The 27295-nt window shown below is 42.7% G+C and overlaps 1 protein-coding gene and 1 pseudogene across 3 annotated transcripts; both read left to right on the forward strand.

Moving 5' to 3' along the window:
• The first annotated feature begins 2420 nt into the window (after positions 1–2420).
• On the forward strand, positions 2421–27295 carry LOC133823303 (uncharacterized). 3 transcript variants are annotated; one of them, XM_062255965.1, is made up of 4 exons: positions 2421–2650; positions 2816–2899; positions 3864–3922; positions 26643–27295. In XM_062255965.1, exons 1-4 carry the CDS (start codon positions 2648–2650, stop codon positions 26878–26880), a joined length of 384 nt encoding a protein of 127 aa, XP_062111949.1. In that variant the 5' UTR covers positions 2421–2647; the 3' UTR covers positions 26881–27295. The 3 variants fall into 3 exon arrangements, with proteins under 3 accessions (XP_062111949.1, XP_062111948.1, XP_062111950.1); XM_062255964.1 differs by having other exon boundaries at positions 2423–2761; positions 2849–2899; XM_062255966.1 differs by having other exon boundaries at positions 2424–2650; positions 2849–2899.
• On the forward strand, positions 2567–2662 carry LOC133827653 (U6 spliceosomal RNA; annotated as a pseudogene).

Here is a 27295-nt window from a genome sequence, read left to right on the forward strand (position 1 = left end):
AAAGTACCACGGTCACGAGCACGGTCCACAAGCACGAGCCTCTCCCAAAATCCTAGTCACAACACACAAAATACACTTTTAACAACCTTAAATGAGCTTCCAGGCCAAGTTCTAATACTCGGAACGTTGAAATTCACCAAACATGGTAAAAGACTCAACCCCGAGCACCCTAGGTTAAATTCCCAAGCCTAAAATCCCAAAATCCCTTAAGCGCCGCGGCATAGGCCACCCATGCCGCGGCATAGCCCCCAAACAGAACCCTCAAAGGCCCAAAAACAGGTAAAGGCCGCGGCATTGCTTGGGCCATGCCGCGGCCCGCCCTTCTCCATCAGCATACAACTTCTTCGAAGGGCCGCGGCTCACCAAGAACCATGCCGCGGCTCGACCCTTCGAACCCAGAAAAACCCACCATTTTACTCTCTAATCCTCACCTTAAACCATCCCAAACACATATCTCAACCACAAAACTCAATTCCAAACTTTATATGAACAATCTAACACCCTATAAACACTAGAATCAATTCAAAACATCAACACACCCAAGATCCACTCCTATGATTTCAAATTTCAGCAACTAACCCCAAAACCCAACAATGTTTAGCTTAGGCATTTAAATTCCTTAAATCAAAACAAAATCCATACTTAGATATGTATAAAACCTTTACCTCAAATGAAGAATCCACACAAGTCCTTGATCCACTCCTAGACTCCCACTTCTCCTTCTCTTCTTCTTCTTCTTCTTGCTTGCCCTAGCTTTTCTCTCCTCTTCTTTTCCTTCTCTTCTAATTTTATCAAGACACTCAAATGCCCAATACCCCAAACCGTGCCCCCCTATATCCCAGCTGCCTTTTGTCTATTACCCTTGCCAAAAGACCATTTTACCCCTTCTTAATAATCCTTCCTAACTAAACCTTCAAGGGCACTTATGTCTTTACACTTCTATTTCAATTCTATCACTTTCTATCTTAAAACTTGTTACCCACCACAGTTACAAATGGTTACCCAAGTTACCCAATAACTAATCACTCGTTCTCAACTCAACTTATAAGATTCCCGAAGTACCCCTAGGCTCCTCCCGAGCCGGGTACAACATCCCGTTGTGACTTTTAGACTAACTGGCTCACTAGGACCGTCTCGATGCGTGCATCCTGATAAAACATCACACTCACATGGCACAATTCACATAGTACAATTATCACAGATATGCCCAAACATGGCCAGATTACAATCATGCTCATTCTAAGACAATCAGGTCTACATGCATACTAATTCACATAGTCGTGCATCTCAATTAATCAACTAATCACATAACGTGCAATAAATCGTAATCATGCATTAAGCTCATTAAAGTCACACACAAAATCCCATCATGCCCTCCAGGCACACTTCCCCAGGCCCTTAAGCCTAAACACTGAATTTGGGTCGTTACAAGCATCCTAATCCTACGCTGACTTTAACGTGGATAAATCGAATCAGAAAAGGAAAGAAAAACATTTTCTAAAAAGAACCCTTTTTCAACTCCTAAAGGGCGGTAAAATTTTTCAGTTTTTCTTTCGTCTAGCCTAAAGGGTGAAACTTTCAACAGCCTAACAACCCAAATCAGAAACTCTACCTATCAAAGTCCTAAACAGACCCATACCAGGTATAAAGACGCACTTCTACAGAATATCAAGTGGTTCCTCTCAAAAACCCTAAAAGCCCTATTCAAGAACGCAGCACATCAGAGTAGAAAAATAGCATGCATGACGTAGTACAGATAAAAAAGGAACAGAGTTCTTACCTGGGCGAGAAGATGATTCGGAGGAAGGTGAAAACTTGAATCGGAAGACCCGCAACACAACGTCGAACTAGTTTTTGGAGCTCTGAACACTGGTGCGGGTTCTTGAAGACTTTAGCAAAGTTGATGAATAAAAAATTTTCTTGAAGGAGAAGGAAGATCTACTTATAAAAAGCAAAGGGACAGCCAAAAGGCGGTAATCATCATTTCTCATTTTTAAGACGTGGGGAAGTGGACAAGCCGTCAAAATTACATTTTTGGAAACTGAAAAGACTTGATTAGACATAATTATGTCACGGTTTACAAGAACGCACGAGGGTTCTGACAAACATCGTGGGGATATGAACAGTTGTTCCCTTAAGTTTCTTCGTTACTGGTCGTAACAAGCATATACATATAACATAATATTAATATATTTAGAATAAAATAGTAATTTGCTAAATAACATATTTAGTAATATATAATATTAAAAATATGATTAGACTATTTTACCACAAAATACAAAATAAAAAATATAGAAATTTAATTACTTTCAAACCACCATTTCTTTTTTGCACCAATCACCTTAATTAATGGATGATCATTGGGCTATTTCTCTACATAGCCCATAATGGAAAAAGTCACTGAAAGCATAGCCTTGTGCTGGACTTCAGGCATCTGCAAATGTGAGAGGCCAGGTTCAGTCCACAAAAAGAATTTTTGCAAGTTCTATAGTTCTGCCGAAAGTCCCACATTGCTAAGCTAACATATACTAGAAGCTTTTATATGGTTACCTTATAACTTATGTTCGTCCCTTCGGGACATCAGATAAAATTGTAACTCTACGGAGAAGATTAGCATGCCCCCTGTACGACACGCACAAAACGAGAAATGGTATAATTTTATTTCTTCCTACATTTGATGATTCTTCTTCTCGTTAACTTAATATTTCTTCCAAATTCCACGTTTCTTCTTTACTATGGTTGGGGCTTCCTCAGATTAGAGGTGTGTTATTTAAGGCTTTTATTTTCATTATTCTTCTTCTTTTTACAACTTCAGGTTTCTAAAACCCTAAAATCTATTATTTTCCAGAGTGCTCCTCCACCACCTTTCCCTTCATCTGCCGATCCAGCCATAGCCGAGGTGCCTCCATTTCATTCCTGGCGAGTTATCATCTGTTTGATTGAGTTTGTTATTTATTCTACTTTTGATATTGTCATTTATGCCTTTGGTTGCTTACCTAATTTTCTCTTATGGGTCTCTGGGTAGTGTCTGAGTTAAATATTCAATAGTTTTGAGTTTCTGTCTTTGGGCTTTATATATATATATATATATATATATATTTATGGTGTTGTGGACCAGCTGGGAAGAAGATGGTTGGTTTAGAAGTATATTAATTTTTTGCTTATTAGCCATGGAAATGCCAACAAGGCTTCATCATCTTTTCGAACCAATCTTAGTGTCTCAATAAAGAGATTTTTTTCTTTCTTTTTTGGATAATAATTATGATTAGCCTTTTGGGTTTTGATTAGGCAAGGGGTAGTAGTTTGATGTTTATAACTATTGTTCTCTTGTAGTCATCACCAATAATAGTTCTGAAGGCACTAGCCAGCAAATACGCCACCTGTTTTTTATGATCTCTATAGATATATGATTGTGGTCATTTGCTATTTTACACTTGAGTATCATAGTTTATAGCAGCTTGGCACCAAGTTTTTTTTATTAATCAAAAGTTCTAGGACGCTTTTGGTTAGGCACTATGACTTAAATTCTATTTAACACATAAAGTGATTAATGGAGGAGAAAGAGAACTGTGTGTAAATTTTAACCAATTGATAATGTTTTTAGATAAAATTAAATTATAAACAAAATTATTGGGGAGTTGGGATGTGTATGGGAGAAGTTTAATAACATATTTTCTTCTAGTGTTCCAAATTTAGGTACTACAATATGTTTTTCCTACTTATGGTTTCACTTCGTGTTAAACTGGGATTAAAACAGTCAATGTTGAGTTTGATTTAGCTTTGTTTTTGTCTATTTTCTAGATGTCTATTTTTTTCTCTGCTCATAAAATGTTAAAATACGATTCTTTCATATATGTAAATAGTTGACAAGGATGGAAGGCCAAGAGAACGTTAAGCATCTTGAGGACTGCTCTGTCTCCAAGTTAGTTTTTTTTATTTTGTTTATTCTGTCATTTTTATTAATTCACATATTGACATATGCTTCATTTCTTGTTTGTAAATATCCAACCCCCCATATCAAATGGGTGGGTTCTCATTCAATGCATTTTTAGACCTCTCTAGTTTTTTCATGTAATAAGAGTTTTGCCCATTTTGGGATATCTCTAGTTTTAACATTGACTATCCCTTATGGTAACTCAGTAAATCTGGTCAGCTAATGAATTTTTTTGGCTAGGTGCAAATAACGGTTTTCTTAAGGTCAAAGTTTAAAGTTGTCTTCATTTTTCAAATGATCATTTTAATTGATACAACACTATTCAAAGTTTTGTCTACACTACTCTGTGCATGCAACTCATATTCTTATCAATTTTTTTTTCCTTCATACACGTCTCAATGTTTGGATTAGATACTGCCTTTCTTCTCCATAGCTCTTGTGCATGTTACTCATATATTTAACATTAATCATTTAACTATTTAATGATAATAACCCTGAGTACATTGAGTTTGAGAGCACTTGATAGGCCACCATTGACCTATGTCTATGCGAGGAAGAAAGGGAAAAGTGAATTGGCTGCCAAGTCAGTGGAGGTTATTGCAGGGAATTTGTTTGTTAGAAAAGTTGTTATGTGAGCTAGTATAGCCTATGGGCGGGTACAGGGGTGCATGAGTGCACCGAGTAGTAAGGGAATAAAGAGTAAGGAGAGTAACTTGAGTGGGTGTGGAATAATTGAGTTGTGTAACTCCAATTTCCATTTTCCTTCTACCTTGGTTCAATATTTGTTGTTCTATGGGGTTTGTTTGCTAACCAATTTGACAGAATAAACCTATCAATTGGTATCAGAGCTCTCCGATCCTCTATGGCAAAGAAATTCAAAGCAGTGGGTGATGCTTTGGAAGGGAAATTTTCGGAACTTCGACAGGAGGTTCATTCGGAAATGGCAGCAATGAAAGCGGACATGGGTTTCACTGAAGGAAGGGATGGCTCGCATGCCTGCAATGGAAAAGGCCCTGCAATTGATTGTGGCACAGATGAATCAATCGACTTGCAAGGATTTGGGCGACTCTTTGGCTGTGAGCGCCGACCAAGCTTGCTGGGTAGTTGACGGCGATACAGCGACGTGAGGTCGACCATCGAGCTCGTAGGAAGCTCGATCTACGCATTTTCCTTCGATTACATAGTCCGACCAAGTGTTTTCAGGTTCGTGGTTTGGACGAGACTACCACCCTCCACAAATGGAATTACCTTTGTTTTCTGGTGAGAATCCTGAAGGTTGGATATATAGAGCAAAATGGTATTTCTTGTTGTCGAAGATGACCGAGGCGCATGTGCTTGAGACAGCTATCATCGGCTTGGAAGGCGACGCGTTGGCGTGGTTCCAATAGGAGAATCAACGGAGATAAAACACATCGTGGGCAACTCTGAAAACTCTTCCCTTATCTTGTCTTGATTTCGTGCTCAACCAGTTGGGTCTTTGTCGGAATTTCTGTCATTGAAGCAAGACTCCACGGTGAAGGATTATCGGCTCAGATGGGAGGCTTTGGCTTCTCGGGTACCCGACACCCCTGAGCACATTTTGGAAGGCAATTTTGTTAAAGGGCTCCAAGAAGAAATCAAAAGTGCTATCCACATTCTGAAACCTGTGGGTCTGGCCCAGGTAATGGATATGGCCCAACGGATGGAAGAGGGACACCAAATGTTGGGTGGGCCAAACCCTAGTAATCGAGCAGCCTCAAACAAGCCGACTCTCAGCCCAATCATTCCGACTCGATCGTCAATTTCAGCATGGACACCCAAGCCGCCGTTGACGTTCAGAGCGACCTCTTCATCTTCTTCGGTTTCAGCTCTGGTGACAACCAACACAGCGTTGGCGGGGAAGGGATCACAGGTGTGGTGGATCACGGAGGTTGAATATCAAGATCGTAAAGCTAGAGGAGTTTGCTTCAAATGTGAGAAAAAATGGCATAGAGGGCATGAATGTGAACAAAAAGCTTTGCAAATGATTTTGCTAATGGACGAGGAGAAAGGCAGTCTGCAAATGGAGTCCCCACCTTTGACCTCGGAACCTATGGAAGATATCATGAGTGAGGAGACCTTGGCCACATCATCCCTTAATTCATTGGTTGGAAGCACCTCCGCCAACACAATGAAACTGGCGGGCAAGATTGGGTAGCAACCAGCTATTGTGCTCATCGACAGTGGAGCAACACAATTTTATTTCCGTGGACATGGTTAAGGTAGCCAACATTCCTATCACAGCCACATGGTGTTATGGAGTGTTGTTGGGGGGGGAAAGTGCGAACTAATGGCATTTGCAGTTCTGTGGAGCTCGATCTAGGCATTCTTCGGGTAGTTAATGATTTCCTATCGTTAGAGTTGGGTGGGGCAGATGTGATTTTGAGAATTAAATGGTTGGAAACGTTGGGGAACATGCAAGTTAATTGGCGGACTATGGTTATGAAGTTTGAGGTAGGGGGGTCATGGATAATGTTGCAAGGGGATCCCAGCCTTTGTAAGTCTCAGATTTCTCTCAAGGCAATGATACACACGGTGCATCAAGAGGGTGGGGGGTTTTTGGGTGGAATTTGGGGCATTCGCAGTAGAGGAAGAACCAAGGATCAACCCAATATCGCCAACCGTGGTGGCCATTTTGGAGAAGTTTTAAGCTGTGTTTGACATGCCGCAAGGATTACCACCACCTTGAGCAAGGGAGCACGCCATATGCTTGAAGGAAGGAAAGGGATTGATTAGCGTGCGGTCATACTGGTATGCCCCAGCTCAAAAGGATGAAATTGAGAGGTTGATGGCTGAAATGCTACAAGTTGGAATTGTCAGACCAAGCACTGGTGCTTTCTCAAGCCCAGTACTGTTAGTGAAGAAGAAAGATGGGAGTTGGTAGAAGATGGGAGTCGACAATTTTGTGTAGATTACAAAGCTTTGAATAGGGCTTCTATGGTTGATAAATTTCCTATACCGGTCATCGACGAGTTATTGGATGAGTTACATGGTGCTAAAGTGTTCTCCAAGTTGGACTTGAAATCCGGATATCACCAAATTCGAGTTTGGTTGGGATTGTGAAAAGGGTGTGGAGAAAACAGCCTTCCGAACACATGAGGGGCATTATGAGTTTCTTGTTATGCCTTTTGGCCTCACCAACGGCCCCGCCACTTTTCAAACATTGATGAATGAGGTATTCCATGACTTGCGAAAGTTTGTCCTTGTTTTCTTTGACGACATTTTAGTGTACAACTCTACTCTTGAGGATCATGAGCGTCACTTGGGGATGGTTTTTGACCGGTTATGTCAGCACCAACTTTATGTAAATCGCAAGAAGTGTCTATTTGTGCAAAGTCGGCTTGAGTATTTGGGTCACATCATTGTCAGAGGAGGGAGTTTCAGCTGACCCGAGCAAGCTGGCTGCCATGGCCTATTCCCTAGACTTTACGAGATTTGAGAGGATATTTGGGCCTCACCGGGCATTGTTGTAAGTTTGTGAGAGGATATGGACAGTTTGCAAGGCCCCTAACGGATAAACTGTGGAAGGATGCCTTTGGGTGGTCAGAGGAAGCACAAGAAGCCTTTGTTCGTTTGAAGGAAGCTAGGTGTGCAGTACCTGTTTTAGCCATGCCTGATTTTTCTGCTCCCTTTGTGCTGGAAGCGAATGCCTCGGGTTAGGGGCAACCTTAATGCGAAATCAATGACCCATAGCTTTTTACAGTCAGGTCCTATCTTCTAGAGCTCGCACTAAGTCTGTCTATGAGCGGGAATTAATGGCAATTGTATTAGCAATACAAAAGTGGCGTCCTTATTTGTCGGGTCGCAAATTTTTGGTTTGTACGGACTAGTGGAGTCTCAAAAACTTGCTGGAGCAGAGATTGGTAGCTTCTGAGCATCAAAAGTGGCTGACTAAGTTGTTCGGTTACGACTTTGAGATTGTTTATAGGCCGGGTCTTGAAAACAAAGTAGTCGATGCCCTTTCTAGGATTTATCAGGATGTTTCCTTGGTTGCAATATCAGCACCAGCACTCATTTCCATAAGATTCGGAGTTGGCGAAAATTGTTCAAGAAATCAGTCGAGGTCGCAATACTGGAGGCTATTCTTTAGTGCAGGGCTGTTTGAAGTTTCAGGATCGACTGGTCATTCCCTCATCATTGCCATTCATCCCTATATTACTCCAGGATTATCACGACAGCAGGGCATTCTGGGGTATTCAAGACATTTCAGAGGTTGGCTAGGGATCTTTATTTGTTGGGTATGAGAAAAGATGTGCACAAGTATGGTACGGAGTGTGCCATCTGCCAACAAAGTAAATATTTATTCCAATCCCCAGCTGTATTACTTCAGCCATTACCTATCGTGGAACAAATTTGGGAGGATATTTCAATGGACTTCATTGAGGGCTTACAGATATCCGATGGGTTCGACACAATATTTTGTGGTAGTGGACAGGCTCACCAAGTACAACCACTTTATACCTCTTTGCCCCCCATTTTTAGTCGCTATAGTTGCCACGGTGTTTGTGCGGGAAGTGGTAAGATTTTATAGGATTCTGAGGTCTATTGTGTCTGATCGAGACAAAGTGTTTATGAGCCTCTTCTGGAAGGAGCTATTTCGCCTACAAGGAACTCAACTCAAGCATAGTACTTCGTATCATCCGCAGTCCGATGGACAAACAGAGGTTGTCAATAGATGCCTTGAGACGTATTTGAGGTGTTTTATAAGTACAAAACCAAAACAGTGGGTAATGTGGCTGCTGTGGGCCGAGTTTTGGTACAATACTTCGTACCATACGTTAGCAGGGATGACTAATTTTCTAGCTGTGTATCACAGGGATCCGCCCCCATTGGTTAGATTTGAGAATGGAAGTACAAAGGTTTTAGCAGTTGAAAATAATTTGAGAGCTCGGGATGATGTATTGGAGTTACTCAAATTGAATCTCCAGCGAGCCCAACAAAAGATGAAGATGCAAGCTGACCAGAAGCGGAGAGATGTCCAATTTTCAGTTGGGGACCTAGTCTATGTGAAGTTGCAACCTTATAGACAAAGTTCAGAGGCAAAATGCCGCAATGAGAAGCTGGCCCCACGTTTTTTCTGACCTTTTCCAATACTGGCATGAGTAGGAACAACTGCATATCGCCTCCAATTGCCTCCGGACTCAATCATTCACCCAGTTTTTCATGTGTCACTTCTCCGTGCTGCTTTGGGACCACATCAGCAGGCATCAGAGTTGCCTCTAGAGTTGGCAGCGGACCTGGAATGGATCCTTACACCTGAGAAGGTGTTGGATGTGCGCCCGAGCACACACAAGACTCCTCCGCAGGCCTTCATCAAATGGGTCAACTTTCCTGAGTTTGAAGCCACCTGGGTAGATATTCCAATTCTGCAACAACAATTCCCTGAACCTCAAGGCGAGTCTTTGAGCAGGGGTATGATAGGCCACCATTGACCTATGTCTATGCGAGGAAGAAAGGGAAAAGTGAATTGGCTGCCAAGTCAGCATAGATTATTGCGGGGAATTAGTTTGTATAGAAATTCAAAAGAATGGTAGGAATTATATTTTTATTGAGATGAATATGTTACAAATATAGAGGCTTTACATGATATTCCAACATAAATACAAAATCATTACATAATATTCTAACATAAATCCAAAATGAGATCAAATTCTAAATATAGAAATTAAATATATATACACAGCTAATATGCTTGATTTCTATCTGTCAATACTCCCCCTCAAGGTTGACTATAAATGTTGATAAGTCCAAGCTTGTGTGTAAGGAAATCAAATACTTTTTCAGATAATCCCTTGGTAAGAATATTTGCCAGTTGTTGGTCTGTGTGCACATATCTAATTTTGATAACACCTGACAAAGTGACAATCCACCTCTACGTGTTTTGTTCTATCATGATGTATCTGGTTCTATCATAATGTATCCAATTATGAGCAATACTAATAGTAGACTGGTTGTCACAGTAAAGTTGAACTGGAGCTTTATATTCAATCTTTAACTCTTCCAACAGTCTCTTTAGCCAAATTACTTCGCACACTCCATGGGCCATGGCTCTATATTCTGCTTCTGAACTACTTCTTGCAACAACAGTTTGCTTCTTACTTCGCCATGTTACCAAGTTACCCCATAATAAAGTACAATATCCAGATGTGGATTTTCTATTGTCAATTGATCCAGCCAAGTCTGCATCTGTGAATACTTTAACTGTTCGTTCAGGAGCTTTCTTGAAGAATAACCCTTTTCATGGTGTTTGCTTTAAATACCTCAACACTCGATACACGACATTGAGGTAACTTTGGTGAGGGTCATGCATATATTGACTTGCTAGACTCACGACGAGCGCAATGTCGGGTCTAGTGTGTGAGATAAATGAGTTTTTCAACTAACTGTTGGTATCTCCCTTTGTCAACTGGATCTCCCGTGAACATTCATTTTTTATCTCCAAGTTCGATTGGAGTTTTACAAGGTTTACTGCCTAGCATTCCAGTTTCCTTTAGAAGATCAAGAGTGTACTTTCTTTGTGATACAGAAATACCCCTTTCACTCCTAGCAAATTCCATACCCAGGAAGTATCTTAATACTCCAAGATCTTTGACTTCAAATTCATTTGCCAACAATCCCTTGATCATAATCATCTCTTTGGTATTATTACCGGTGACAATTATATCATCAACATACATAATCAGGATAGTTATTTCTCCTTTTCCTGAGTGTTTAATGATCAGAGTGGTCTGTTTGGCCCTGTGAGTACCCAAGACCTTTGATTGCTTTCAGAAATCGATTGAACCATGCCCGAGGAGATTGTTTTAGGCCATAGAGTGACTTGTTGAGCTTGCAGACAATCTTGGAAGTAGGGGTATCTTCAAATCGCGACGATTGAATCATATAAACTTCTAACTCTCCATTTAAGAAGGCATTTTTTACATCCAACTGATGTAACTCCCAATCCAGATTGGCTGCTAGCGAGAGTAAAACTCTGATAGCATTGAGTTTAGCAACAAGAGCGAAGGTTTCAGTATAATCAATCCCATATGTTTGTGTAAACTCTTGATATGTTAACACAGAATGACAAAGCTAAAACAATCAATTCAGTAGCTCAAACAATTCACAGCCAGCCTTTTCATTGAAATACCAAGAATTCGAGAGCTTGGTTCTCTCCAAAATACAATAAACTCTTAGACAAAATGCACACCCTCTCACACTAACCAAACACACTATATACTAAGGCTTACGGCTCTATCGTATACCCCAACATACCAAACAATTTCCCCTCTAACTAACTCTACTCTTCTGATGACTTGGCATTCTTTTTGCTTCTATCCTTCCTGGCATACACGTAGGTCAAGGGTGCCCTATCATTACCCCCGGCCCAAACACGCACCTTGTCCTCAAGGTGGAAACTTGGGAATTGTTGCTGAATTGTGGTGAAATTCTCCCAAGTAGACTCAAACTCAGGCAGGTGCAGCCATTTAATTAGCACTTGAGGTTGTTCCTTATGTGTTCCTGGGCGCATATCCAAAACAGCTTCAAGTTCCAAGAGCCATTCAAGCTCTGCTGTCAATTCCTTGGGGAGAGTGGTTTCTGCTGGGTGAGGACCCAAGGCTGGCCTGAGCATAGATACATGAAAGACGGGATGGATTTTGGCATCTGCAGGTAGCTGTAGCTTGTACGCAGTCCCCCCTACCTTGGACAGAATCTGAAATGGCCCAAAAAACAGAGGTCCCAACTTTTGATTCCGCCTCCTGGCTAATGTTCGCTGCCTATATGGCTTGAGTTTCACATAAACTCGATCCCCAACCATATACTCGATGTCCCTTCTCTTCTTGTCTGCCTGGTGCTTCATCTTTTGTTGGGTACGGTGTAAATTCAGTTTCAGCAAGTCCAAAGTCTCATCACGAGCCCGCAGGTTGTGCTCCACAGCAGAAACAATTGTTTTATTGCCTTCAAATCGGAGTAGTGGTGGTGGATCCCGGTGGTACAAGGCTTTGAAAGGCGTCATTCCCGCTACAGAGTGATAAGAAGTATTGTACCAATACTCAGCCCATGCTAACCATTTTATCCATTGTGATGGTTTAGAACTCACGAAACAACGAAGATAAGTTTCCAAACACCGATTTAGCACCTTGGTTTGGCCATCCGTTTGTGGATGGTAGGCTGAGCTATGCTTAAGCATCGTGCCTTGCAACTTGAATAACTCTTTCCAAAAAAGGCTGAGAAAGATTTTATCCCTATCTGTCACAATAGAACTTGGAATGCCATGGAGTTTGACCACGTCCTTAATAAAAACTGAAGCGACTGTGGCTGCTGTATATGGATGTCGAAGAGGGACAAAATGTCCATACTTTGAAAGGCGATCAACTACAACAAGGATGGAGTCAAATCCATGAGAGTGCGGAAGGCCCTCTATAAAATTCATTGAAATATCATCCCATACTTGCTCCGGTATAGGGAGGGGCTGTAGCAACCCAGCCGGAGACTGAGCCAAATATTTACTTTGCTGACATGTGTGACATTCAGCTACAAACTTCTGTATATCTCTCCTCATTCCATGCCAATAGAGGTCGGCAGCCACCCGTTGGAATGTTCGAAAAGCCCCCGCATGACCCCTCACGCTACTTCCATGATATTCTTGCAGTAGCAGTGGTATAAAAGGTGAAGAAGAGGGAATAACCAACCTGCCCTTAAATTTTAAACAACCTTGATTGAATGAGTAACTGGGGCACGCCTTCCCTGCTTGAAGTTGCTGAATGATCTTGGACAAAATAGGGTCAGTAGCGACATGGTCCCACAAATCAGGAATATAAACCAGGTTGGGCACCGAAATGGCTTGGCACTCCATCACTGGAGGAATTCTTGATAAGGCATCGGCAGCTTTGTTCTCAAGTCCCGGTTTGTACTGTATTTGAAAATCATGTCCCAGCAATTTCGTTAGCCATTTTTGATGTTCAGTTGCTACCACTCGCTGCTCAAGTAAATACCTTAGGCTCCTTTGATCAGTTCGAACAATGAATTGGCGTCCCAACAAATAAGGGCGCCATTTTTGTATGGTTAGCACCATTGCCATGAGTTCCCTCTCATATACTGATTTACAACGAGCCCGGGGTGATAAAGCCTTGCTGAAATAAGCTATCGGACGCTGCTGTTGCATCAAAACAGTCTCTACTACAAAAGGAGCTGAGAAATTGGGCAAGGCTAGAACTGGGACTTCGCACATGGACTGCTTTAGTTGTAAGAATGCTTCTTGTGCCTCCTTGCTCCAGCTGAACGCATCCTTCTTTAATTGATCCGTTAAAGGTCTTGCCAACTGCCCATACCCTCTAACAAATTTCCTATAATAGCCGGTAAGGCCGAGAAATCCCCATAGCTCCTTAAGAGTTTTTGGAACTGGCCATTTGGACATTGCAGCGAGTTTGAGCGGGTCAGCTGAAACCCCTTCTGCTGAAACGATGTGTCCCAAGTACTCAAGTTTAGATTGAACAAATAAACATTTCTTTTTATTTGCATAGAGCTGGTGCTGGCTGAGGCGAGTGAGGACCATTTCTAGGTGTTGTAAATGTTGCTCCATTGAGGCGCTATAGATGAGAATGTCATAAAAAAAAACGAGTACGAATTTTTGCAAAAATTCGCGAAATACTTCGTTCATCAAAGCTTGAAAGGTTGCAGGTGCGTTGGTCAGACCAAATGGCATCACGAGAAATTCGTAGTGCCCTTCGTGTGTTCGGAAAGCCGTCTTTTCTACGTCCTTTGCTGCCACTCTTATTTGGTGGTATCCCGACTTGAGATCTAGTTTAGAGAACACTTGTGCCCCGTAGAGTTCATCAAGGAGCTCGTCTATAACTGGAATGGGAAATTTATCGGCAACCGTCTCTCTGTTGAGAGCCCTATAGTCCACACAAAACCTCCAACTGCCATCCTTTTTCTTCACCAAGAGCACCGGGCTCGAAAAAGGGCTTGTGCTCGGCTGAACTAATCCTGCTTGCAACATTTTCGCCATTAACCTCTCTATTTCATCCTTTTGGCTCTGTGCATATCGATAAGGGCGAAGAGAGGTCGGACCTGCCCCTTCCTTCAAGGTAATATGATGCTCATGGGATCGTTTTGGAGGTAAGCCCACCGGCATGTGAAAAACGGAATCATGTTGCTGTAATAATTCGACCACCTCTGGTGACAGTTCGGTTTGACCCTTAGCTTGGTCGACTGTCAAGGAACCAAGTTGAATCCAATACCCCTGCCCTTCTTGTTGGACTGAGTGAATCAAAGCTTTTAGAGAGATTTGAGATTTACATAAACTGGGGTCACCTTGTAATGTAATCCAGGAACCCCCTAATTCGAATTTCATCACCATCGTTTTCCAGTTGACCTGCATATTCCCCAACGTCCCTAACTATTGAATCCCCAGAATTGCATTTGCACCTCCCAATTCCAATGGTAGGAAATCGGTTACCACGCGCAAGGGCCCCAATTCCAGCTCAACGTTAGCACAAATGCCCTCAGTTCGAACCCTGCCGCCAGTCCTCAATAGCACACCATAGGAAGTGGTTGCTGTAATTGGAATCTGAGAGGCCTCCACCAACTCCTTAGAGATAAAATTATGGGTTGCCTCACTATCGATGAGCACTGTCACTTGGTGTTGGGCGATTTTGCCTGATATCTTCATTGTGTGAGCCGATGAGATTCCTACTAGAGAATTCAGTGACAACATAGTCAATTGTTCCTCGGACACTGTATCAACACTTGAATCAGGGCTGGGTGGGGGGACTCTTGAGTTTCTGACCCTTCAATGTCATCGGCGACCAGCATCACTTGCAAAGCTTTCTGCTCACATATGTCCTCGATGAAACTTTTTGTCACATTTAAAGCATACCCCACGATTCTTCTTATCTTGGTATTCCGCTTTTGTCAATCGTCGCTGCACAGGAGTGCTAGTTTGGGTCCCTGTCGTGATCCCTGTATTCCCACTCGGCTGCCCGAAGTTGGCTGGAGAAGGCACGGTCGAACTCCTTGAGGAAGTGGTCATGGGCGTATATCTTGGTATGGCCAGTGGGTTGGGAGTAGCCCTAACATTTCCTCCTTTCTGATGAAGGCCCAACCCTCTCAAGTGATGACCCTCCTCAATACGTTGGGCCGTTTCCATTATGTGGGCTAGGCCCGTTGGTTGCAACACATGCAGTGGCCCTTTGATTTCCTCTTTCAAACCCTTAATGAAGCTTCCTTCGAGGATATGCTCAGGAACTCCAACCACTCTAGACGCCAGGGCCTCCCATTTAATCCGATATGCCCTCACCGTCGTCTCTTGCTTAGCCGATAGTAGCTCCTCTGCCGTGGATCCCACTGGTAGTGCTCAGAATCGCAACAGCAGCAGGTGCTTCGTCGTGGCCTAGGAAGTGATTGGACGTCGTTGATGTTCCCACTAGAACCAAGTCAGGGCATCGCCCTCTAGGCCGATGATGGCTGCCTCAAGCATATGAGCCTCTGTGAGCCGATTCAACAGGAAATACCGTTCCACTTGAAATACCCAGCCATCGGGGTTCTCTCCCGAGAACAGCGGTAGCTCCATCCTAGGCGGTCTGAAATCCCGTACCCCTGGCGACTCCATCGGAGGAATCGGGAAACTCGTCGACGTCATCGGAGGAGGGTAGGTCGTCGCCTGGTCACCCGTCGGCATACGAGATGATGAACTATCGCCGTCGACTGCCTTACGATGCCGAATTTCCACCTCACTTGTGCCCCCAGCTCCTGTGCGAGTTGAAGCTTGCAGTAGCTGCGTGATGTGTCCAATAAGGTACCCAACCTTCTTCTCCTATCCTGGGATTCTTTGTGTATCAGCCCTAAGTGCTTCCAATTCTTGTGGAAATTGCTGCACCTGTGCTCGAATCTCAGACACCTCCCGTCGAAGCTCCAATTGAACCTCTTCTAGCTTTTCCTCCACCATTTCCAACTGAGCAATTTGCTTAGGTACCATGTTAGATCTGGGATCTGATACCACTATGATTTGTTAACACAGAATGACAAAGCTAAAACAATCAATTCAGTAGCTCAAACAATTCACAACCAGCCTTTTCATTGAGAAACCAAGAATTTGAGAGTTTGGTTCTCTCCAAAATACAATAAACTCTTAGACAAACTACACACCCTCTCACACTAACCAAACACACTATATACCAAGGCTTACGGCTCTATCGTATACCCCAACATACCAAACAATTTCCCCTCTAACTAACTCTGCTCCTTCTCTGCTAACTTGGCATTCTTTTTGCTTCTATTCTTCCTGGCATACACGTAGGTCAAGGGTGGCCTATCAACCCTTTTGCAACTAACCGAGCTTTGTACCTGTTTAACGCCCAAAATGTGATTATACTAAGCGGTAGTTGTAGTAAGATCGGGCGGTCGATCCACAAGGAGGTAACCTAAAATCAAAAGATTAGTAGAAAATAACACAAAAAGTTAGTAACAAGAAATAAATAAAATTGTAATGGAAAGAGGTTTGAGATTTTGGTATTGTATTTTTGATAAAGTGATGAAATGAGATAAGTGAAATAAAGGTAAAATGTAATCAAGAGTTTGAGAAAATGAAAGGTTTCAAGAATCATCCATATGCTTGTTTAGTTACTTGGTTACTTGATTTACAAAAATACACAAGTAAATAGTTCACATCCCAACATTTACTTGGTAAATCTAACATTAAAGTCCATATTTTTTTTTCTAACAAAAGTTCATTTGAGTTATAAAGTTCTTTACTTTAAAAACACAATGTTAATCTTATGATAAATCTAAAAATGACAAAATACCCAAGGACAATAATGAAATAGAAGATTAGACATAAAATTATGTATCAATATTACTTTTACTAATTAGAAGCACATAGAAAGAGCATGACTAATCTTATATACTATTAGCATAAGTGAATAAAGATAACAAAATAAAGATAGAGATGAAAGAACATAAATAACTCAAATATATTACATTAAGAACATAGTAAATCAAAGTAACAAAATAACACCACTAGCATATGGAAGATTAGGCTATTATGCTCATGATTCTCACAAAATTCTAAAAAGAAAACATGAGAAGAAAGTGGAAATTTTGCTATAGTTTTTCTACTCTAAAAATTACATGCCTATTATGAAGAAAGAGTCCCTATTTATAGAGGGGGAAAATGACTAAAAAGAAATTAAACAACAAAATGAGGTTTACAAAATAAATTTGAAATATTAATAATAAAATATGATTTTGAAAAATGAAATCTTATTATTAATATTACCCTAGCTATTTTTGTGTAGTCAAAATGCTCATTTTCTAAAATATCACAAAAACATGATATTTAAAGCTCAAAATAGCAATTTACAAAGCCCAATACCCACAAAACATGGCTGGTGACACAAGAGGGTTTTGACCCATTTTCAGCCAATGAGGGAGTGTCACGTAGGCGGGCTGCTGAGCTGAGTTGGGCCTTGAGGACTACATTGGGGTGCTGGGCGTGCTATGCCTGCTGGAACCGTGGAGCTAGAGAAGGCTGAGGAATATGGGGCCTTGAAAGGGAGCTAGGGAGAACTGGGCCTGCGTGGGGGAGTTAATGCATTGGGCTGGAAGTTGCTGGCTTTGGTGCTTTGGGCTGATGTTGTTGAAGCAATTTGGAGGACAGGTGTCTCAAGCTGGGGGTCACGTTATTGCTTGAAGGCTGGTCACGTTGGAATTGCTTGGGCCATGAGGGATGCACTGGCGTGAAGGGCTGAAGGAGGCAAGCTACTGGGCAACTGATAGGTGACGTATGCGGACATGTGGCGCACGCTGGAGGCAACAGCTGGGCATCTAGGCAACGCGTGGCGGGCTGTGACGATGACACCTGGCGGCTGGCAAGGAGGGAAGGGCTGTTGCTGCTGGGCTTGGGCCTCTGGAGTGGGCCTTTTGACTCCAAAAATACCACATTTCCTTTGTTTCTTCAATTTTATTTGCTTCTTTCTTTCTTCTCTTTCTTTTTATTTGTTTCTAAGTACCAAAAATACCAATTAAATCCCATAAAATAAAATAAACTATATTAAAATTAGATATTTTCATTTATAAATTAAATCATATTAATTCTATGAAAATATTAATTAAAACTTAATTTATTTTGACTATTAAAATCAATAAATGTGTATTGTTTTGGCACTAATCAGTACCTTTCGATAGATCCACTTGCATTATACTTGACAGTAAGCACCCATTTGCATCCTACCACCTTTTTCTTAGGTGGTAATTCCACTAATTTCCAAGTCTTATTTTTCTCAAGGGCTTTCATTTCTTCAAGAACAGCTGCTCTCCATTCAGGAATATCAAGTGCTTCTTCGATGTTCCTAGGAGTGACAATTTCTGACAAACTAGAAGTAAAAGCTTTAAATGAAGATGACAATTTTGAATAAGAGATGAACTTGGAGATGAGATGTTGAGTGCAAGATCTAGATCCTTTTCTTAGGGCTACAGGAATGTCTAGATCAGTGTTTGAGTGATTATTACCTGAATCATCTGGAGGAAGAGGATCTACCATCAGGTTGGCTTCCTGAGTGTGTTGAGGATTCATGGTTTAGTTATTTCTTTGTCGTCTAGAATAAACATACAATTCTTGTTTTTCTCAAGGGCTTGGAGGATGTGCATCTGTTTTTATTGACTTAGAAGATGAGGCAAGATCTTTTGAATTTGGATCTGCTGGAGGGTGACCGGTTTCTGGAGGAGATGAGCCTGTGGGATGTGATGGGATTATAGATCGACTCAAAGGTAGTTCTAATCCCCATGACCACTGAGCATTGTTCTCTGGATAAGTGTTGGTCTCCCCCTGAAGCGAGGTGGGAGAGAAGTATAAGTGGTTTCATAGAAACTGACATCTTTGGAGACAAATTTTTTTTGGTAAGAGGGCAGTAGCATCGATAGCCTTTTTGAGTAGGAGAGTAACCAATGAAGATAGTTTTTATGGCTCTAGGGTCAAGTTTGGTGCGATCCTTAGGATGGATATGGACAAAAGCGGTACACCCAAAGGTTTTGACAGGAAGACTGTTTGAAGATAGATGGGGATAGGAAATATGAAGGAGAGAATATGGTCTCCGAAAACCAAGTGGATGACTAGGGAGACGATTGATGAGATAGGCAGCGGTAAGGATAGCATCTGCCCAAAGGTATTTAGGAACATGCATAGTAAAAAGTAGAGCTCGGGCAACTTCTAAAAGGTGACGTCTTACGTTCGACAATGTTATTCTGTTGAGGGGTAACGACACATGAACTTTGATGAATATGGCCTTTTTCAGATAGGTAGGGACCTAAGATAGAATTGAAATATTCTATGCCATTATCCGTTCGTAATATACGAATATAAGTTTGAAATTGTGTTTGAATCATGTTATATAAATTTTTAAACACATGAAATGTATCAAACTTGTGTTTGAGGAGATACACCCAACTAAGACGTGGGTAATTGTCAATAAATGTGATAAACCATCGATGACCATGAGAAGTGGTGACTTTTGAAGGTCCCTGTGTCACTGTGAATTAAAGAGAAAGGGCTGGTTGGAGTGTAATGTTTTGGAGGAAATACAGCTCGTGTGTGTTTAGCCAATTAACAAACATCACATTGTAGAGAACTATAATTATTATTTGAAAATAATGATGGAAACAAATGTTTTAAATATAAAAAACTTGGATGACCAAGTCGATAATGCCATAACATAATTTTACTAAAGTTTGAAATGGAAACAGAAGCCAAACTAGATGAACTAGAGTGATGTATTATTTGTTGACGATTTTCAAAGAAATAAAGTCCACTATGAATCCTAGCATTGCCAATCGTCCTTCCCGATGATAGTTCTTGAAATTGACAAGAATTGGAAAGGAATTTAGCAAGGCAAAGATTATCAGTAGTCAACTTACTGACAAAAATTAAATTGCATGTTAAAGAAGCAAATTTAAGAATTAAATCAGCTGACAATTTAATGGTACCAATTCCTGTAATAGGAGAAAGCGTGCCATCTGCTATTTTGACACTAGAAGGTTTAGAACATGAAGTATAGGATTCAAACAGGGAATACAAACTGGTCATATGATCAGAGGCGCTAGAGTCAATTATCCAAGGTGTTTGAGAGTCAGTGATAGCAGAGGAAAAATTACCAGAGTGGGCAACAAAACAAGACGCACTATGAGACCCGGATCCCGAGGAAGAGGACTGATTCAAGAGAGCATTCAACTGTGCAAGTTGTTCCTTACTGAATGGTAGTGAGGCAAAGTTTGGTGGAATATCAGTGATGCCTTGGTTCTGTGCTTGGTACACCTTCCTCTCATATTGACGCCGAGGAGTCCAATTAGCAGGTTTTCCATGAATCTCCCAGCAAGTGGAGTGGGAGTGTCAATGGCGTTGACAATGATCACACCAGGGTCGTTCGCCCTAGCGGTTTGGGCGTGGATCAGGATTGGATTTGCCATAAGTTGAAGAACCAGATTGGGAAATGAGAGTAGAGCCATCAACAGGTTGGGATTCAGGAATAGTAAGCATGACTCGGCATCGTGCTTCTTCACGACGGACTTCAGAAAAAGCTTCCTCGGTATCAGGTAGAGGAGAGCGACTAACTATACGACCCCAAACTTCATCAAGATTGTTGTTTATCCCTGTAAGGAACTCGAAAACATGTTCCTTTTCCAATTGTTGTCTTTGGATTATGCTACATCCAGTACAGAGAGGTGTGGTCTCGAGATACAGATCGAGCTTCTGCCATAAATCTTGTAAGTCTGAAAAATATTGAGTCACAGTCCTATTACCTTGCTTGATCTCTTTGAGTTTCGTGCGAATCTCAAATATCTGATAAGTATTCCCCAGATCAGAATACATTTTCCGAGCAGCATCCCACACTTCCTTAGCCGTCTTAAAAAATAGATTCCTGCAGCTGATTTTCGAATCCATAGAATTAATGAGCCAAGCAACCACAATTGAATTCTCAGCCTGCCATACCTTGTAAGATGCTTTGGTCAATGGAGGCGCAGGGAGGTCACCAGTGATATAGCCTAGTTTTCTGCGACCACAAATGACAATTTTCACAGATCAGGCCCATTGCAAATAATTTTTACCCTCGAGTTTGTGTAGTAATTTGGATGGAGCCATTGTTATGGCTGTAAAGTGATCCCACGGAACCCATGGACTGAATTGGGGCTAGAGAAGTGGTGTTCGATTGTTGAAGGGAACTGACTGGGCTGCTGGACTGAGAGGAGAGCTCTTCGCTAAAAAAAGTTTCAAGTTAACAGAGAAAAAAAAAATTGCCGAGATTGTCGAGAGTGATTTTGAGATTGTCGGAGGACTTCGCCTGATAGGGATAGGACCGTGAGAAGGGCTCCTGAGTTTGTGGGTTGCGACAGTACTGTGTAATGGGCTTCTGGTTGTTTAACTGAAGGAGGACAAGGAACAGAGGCTACCGGTGCCAGAGAAGACAACTGGAGCTTTGAACAATTTTTGTTTTTTCTTCGAGGAGAGAATAGAGCCTATAGCTCTGATACTGTGAATGCAAAATATTGACCAAGGAAAAAATCTTTGGTCCCTAGTTAGAGGACATGGCTAAAGGTCGGGTATTCATGCTATTGGGCTCGGAACTGTGGGTCTTGGGAATACAGAATAATTTCCCTTAGAGCTTTCCTCAATGGAAGTATGGAAATTATGGGTGAACATTTCCCTAGGCTGATGGCCTCGCGCCATCAGAGCGATTCGCGCCTCAGATGGGCCTCATGCCTAGAAGGGTGTCTCGCACCATGCCACGCCTAGCCTTGCGCAGCGAGACACCACAGGCCTCATCTAGCCTCGCACAGCGAGGCGCTCCTTGCCTCGGCCAGCCTCGCACAGCGAGGCACTCTAGGCCTCGCCCAGCCTCGCACAACGAGGCGCTCCCTGCCTCGCCCAGCCTCACCCAGCCTCGCACAGCGAGGCACTCCAGGCCTCGCCCAGCCTCCATGCCACGCGGATCCTCGCGCACCCGAGGGTCTCGCACCCTCGTACCCTCGCCAGCGCCTCGCACCAACGCACCCTCGTACCCTCGCACCCACGCATGCCTCGCCGCGCACCTGAGGGTCTCGCACCCTCGCATGCCTCGCCATGCACTCGAGAGTCTCGCACCTTTGCACCCTGTCATGCCTCGCCATGCACCTGAGTGTCTCGCACTATGTTGGGCCTCGCACCCTCGCATGCCTCGCATGCATAACCATCAGGTACAAAGCACCCGTATGTGTACGGGTGTAAGATGTACGACCATGAGGATGACAGAAGCATGACCATGACATCTGTATAACAGAAGTAGTGGAGGTACGGATTTGTACAAGAGAGTGGAAGCACTACATGCTGCCTTTGACTAGGTACCAAGCCGACACCATGACCTTCTGCCCCACCACAACTTGTGTCACTACCCTGACAATGTACCTATGTACAATCTTGTCCCCAGGGACCACAATGTATGGGGAGCCATTAGAGCTCCATTATAAATAGATCATCACCCCTCCAGAAAAGGGGGTTGGAAAATGGATTGTATGCTAAGGCTGTTAAGCAATATACAATTTCGACTCCATTGTAGTTTTGCATATTTACTCTTTCAAGTTTTCTCCATCTTCTTCTAAGATACCTTTGGCAATACAGTCTTAGTTTTCTAACCTTATATTATTGACGAGATTTCATCGTCAACAGTTTGGCGCCGTCTGTGGGAAGAACAAGCATCAAGTCAACGTTCTTTCATCACTTCCAGAAAAGAAAGATGCCAAGGCGTTCACAACGCTTGCAGCAGCTACAAGACGTTGAGGTTCACCTGAACGGAGAACGAATGAGGGCTTCCAGGAAAGACCCTCCTCCGCCTGGGCATGGAGATATGCCGGAGGAATGTCCTCCCCTAGGGGAGGAGAAGGAAGCATCGTCCTCGGCTGTCCAGCCCGACGGAGGTTACTCAATGCCGCCAGTGTACCCACATCCCCGGTTCCCGGTGGCACCATGCTCAGACCACCAAGACCCGGGTCCCTCGACACACAAGCTAGGCAAGAGTCCCCAAGTACACTCGGTAAGTTCTGGCTCAAGGACTCGCTTCTACAAGGATGAGATTCGCGAGTTGCATAAAAAGACTCGAAGGCTAGAAACCACGATAGAGGACTTGCTTAAGGACTCGCTTAAACGACCTCCTGCAAGGAAAGTCAAGCATACCCCTTCCTAAGTGTAAAGAGAAGGAGCGTGAAAAAGGGGAAAATACTGTCCTCGCAGACGATGGGAGAACCCGACTCTCCAGCAATAAAATTCCCCAAAATTCCCCAGACAAAGTACCATGAGGGACCTAGGCCGACGAAATGTCCCCGGGAGCAAAGGCGGAGGGAAGACGATGGTCGTAAGAACGAAGCAGAGGTCACCTCAAAAGAGGCGCCCCCTGGCCTAAGAGAAGAGCTCCATGGGAAGAGGTCAGAAGTAAGAAACGCACCCCCCGCGGCTCCCTCGAGGAACACAACCAAGGCAAGGGATCAGCCTGAGAACCTGCAAGACTCCTTATACCAAAAGAGGAGGGAACTAGACATCAAAATGCAGCACCCCACCGCACTTTGGGGGCACAGAGATGATGAAGAATTTGACCATGATTCACCCTTCACAAGGGAGATCCAGGCTGAGTAAATCCCCGCCAAGCTAGGAGAGCCTCGCATGACTCCATACGAGGGTACTACGGACCCGAAGTATCACTTAGACTACTTCAATAACTTGATGAGGTTAAAAGGGGTCAACAGCAGAGCAAAATGCCATTTCTTTGTTGTTACACTTAAAGGTGTTGCATACAAGTGGTTCAAAAGGTTAAGGCCAGGAACAATCAAATCATGGCAGCAATTCTCTAGCGAATTTCTTCAGCAACACCATGCGGTCTGTGATTACGTTATGCCAATTACCAGCCTCGCTAACATAAAGTAAGGCGAAAATGAAATCCTGAGGAACTATATCCATAGGTTCAATATGGAAGCAACAAAGGTGGGGAGTTTAGCCAAAGCGAAGCTCAAGATAGCTATTACAGCCGGAGTTCGTCCAGGAAGCAAGTTATGGGGTAGCATGCTCAAAAGAGAAGTTTCAAATTTAGATGATTTCTTCGAAAGAGCACTGGAGTACATAGGGGTGGAAGAGGGCCATAAGAACTCGCATGTTGAAGAAAGCGAATCTTCCTCCAGTCGCCCTACTACCAATACGTCTGAAGAGTCCATATAGAAGGAGACGTCATGCTAGAGGGGTCGCTGACCAAGTTTAAAATTGGACGAGGACCATCTAGCCATAAAAGTCCCGACACGAGGGGAGATCACCTCAAAAATCGTAAAAGGGTCTTAAAGTAGACGCTTGCAAAAATGGTCTCAACGTAGACGCTCGCAAAAAGGGTCTCAAAGTAGACGCTTGTAAAAAGGGTCTCAAAGAAGGCGCTTGCTAAAAAGGGTCTCAACGAAGACGCTTGCAAAAATGGTCTCAAAGAAGACGCTTGCAAAAATAGTACTATGCCTAATGAGGAGAAGGACGCTTCTTGCAAAAAAATAATAAGCGCGCACTAAAATACATAAAAGGATAGCAAGAACCCAAGGGGTCAACATATCCTTATAAGTAATCAAAGTGCACCACACCTAGTAGTACCACCAGCGCAAAGTGAGTGTAGCATTACTATGAGTTTACCAGGAAGCCTAAAGACTTCCTAATAGACTGGGGGGCAAGTGTGAATGCAAAAAATTGACCAAGGAAAAAATCTTTGGTCCCTAGTTAGACCACATGGCTAAAGGTCGGGGATTCATGCTATTGGGCTTAGACCTGTGGGTCTTGGGAATATGGAATAATTTCCCTTAGAGCTTTCCTCGATGGAAGTATGGAAATTATAGGTGAACATTTCCCTAGGCTGATGGCCTCGCGCCATCAGGGCGATTCACGCCTCAGATGGGCCTCATGCCTAGAAGGGTGTCTCGCACCATGCCACGCCTAGCCTCGCGCAGCGAGACACCACAGGCCTCATCCAGCCTCGCACAACGAGGCGCTCCTTGCCTCAGCCAGCCTCGCACGGCGAGGCACTCCGGGCCTCGCCCACCCTCCATGCCACGCGGAGCCTCACGCACCCGAGGGTCTCGCACCCTCGTACCCTCGCCAGCGCCTCGCACCAACGCACCCTCGTACCCTCGCACCCACGCATGCCTCAACGCGCACCCGAGGGTCTCGCACCCTCGCATGCCTCGCCATGCACTCGAGGGTCTCGCACCCTGTCATGCCTCGCCATGCACCTGAGGGTCTCGCACTACGTTGGGCCTCGCACCCTCGCATGCATAACCATCAGGTACAAAGCACCCTTACGTGTACGGGTGCAGGACGTACGATCATGAGGATGACAGAAGCATGACCATGACATCTGTATAACACAAGTAGTGGAGGTATGGATTTGTACAGAGAGTAGAAGCACTACATGCATGCCTCTGACTAGGTACGAGGCCGACACCATGACCTTCTGCCCCACCACAACCTGTGTCACTACCTTGACAGTGTACCTATGTACAATCTTGTCCCTAGGGACCATAATGTATGAGGAGCCATTAGAGCTCCATTATAAATAGATCATCACCCCTCCAGAAAAGGGATTGGAAAATGGACTGTATGCCAAGGCTGTTAAGCAATATACAATTTCGACTCCATTGTAGTTCTGCATATTTACTCTTTCAAGTTTTCTCCATCTTCTTCTAAGATACTTTTGGCAATATAGTCTTAGTTTTCTAACCTTATATCGTTGACAAAATTTCACCGTCAACAGATACCATATAGAAATTCAGAAGAATGGTAGGAATTATATTTTTATTGAGATGAATATGTTACAAATATATAAGCTTTACATGATATTCTAACATAAATACAAAATCAGATCAAATTTTAAATATAGAAACTAAATATATATACACAGCTGATATGCTTGATTTCCTATTTGTCAATAGTTTGTTTGAAAAGTTGTTATGTGAGCTAGTGTAGCCTATGGGCGGGTACAGGGGTGCATGAGTGTACCGACTAGTATGGGAATAAAGAGTAAGGAGAGTAACTTGAGTGGAATAGCTGAGTTGTGTAACTTTGGAGAGAAACAGGCACTCGAATTCCTGTATAATTCCAATTTCCATTTTCTTTCTACCTTGGTTCAGTATTTGTTGTTCTATGGGGTTTGTTTGCTAACCAATTTGACAGGATAAACCTACCAGCACTCTTTTTAAATTAAACACGCTTACAGATCACATTTTAACTCTTCATAGTAATTCAGATTGTAAGGTGCTAGTGAAGATTTGAAGCTGTTGTCACAATCTTTAGCCAGTATTACGTGGGGATTATTACAAAGGTTTCACCAAATCCAGATTATCTGAACTATCTCATTTGTCGGACATTTGTATTTATTTATATTTTACTTTGAATGCCAATGTTGATTAATTTTGCTATGTCTCGTATTCATCCCTATATCTGATGTGAACTTCCTCTACAAAGAATTTTAGAGTTATTATCTATGTTGACAGAATGGCAAGGGCTTTTAAAGTTTGTTAATATGCACAAATCTAACAATAATGATATGGTTTTAAAAATCATTTACATTATGAAAATGACTTGCATTAGCTTGAACTTTCTGTCATCTTCCCCTCTTCTAGTCCATTTCTTTATTCCCTAACTTTACTGAATAATATGGATCATATGCAGTGCATTGGGGACTTGGGTATTCTCTGTAGCAGGGGCATTGTTAGCTATTCCTGTGGGAATAAAAAGGAAATCTTTAGCGCCTCTGGTGTTCTTTGGTACAACTGGTACGATGCTCGATATCATTATGGGAATAACTGCCTGCGAAAGAGAGCACGCAGAGCGCCAAATGAAGCTATTAGAAGCCCAAAACTCACCAAATGATGGTAGTCTCACCTCTGAAAGTGGAGGCGAGTCTTAGTTTCATTCATTTTTAGCTATGTTCTCAGTGTGTGCTGTTCCATTTGGTTAGTCTGAATTACCCAGTATTTTGATTCACTCTATATAAGTGTAATTGTACACATAAGCATTACCTGTGAGTAAGGAGCATATATTGGTTTCTTTTTTCTTTTCAGTTGTGTTTCGTGATTTGTCTTGAGCTGTTTGTGGGAGAGTAGATTGCAAAAGTGTTTTTATTTCTGCCGACTCTGGTTTTGGTATGAACGAAAATTGGAGAGCAGCTGCATAATTTTTACTAGGACGAGATTAAATGAAATGTAATCTAGAGGCTTTTTACTTTGGTTTGATGATATGCTTGGTTTAGGAATATGGTATTCAAACAGAAACCATTTCAAAAGGTCATCGGCAAGCTTATCTCTCAAGTCTCTTTATTAACA

This window comes from Humulus lupulus, chromosome 3 (assembly GCF_963169125.1).
Source record: "Humulus lupulus chromosome 3, drHumLupu1.1, whole genome shotgun sequence".
In the NCBI taxonomy this organism is placed as follows: domain Eukaryota; kingdom Viridiplantae; phylum Streptophyta; class Magnoliopsida; order Rosales; family Cannabaceae; genus Humulus; species Humulus lupulus.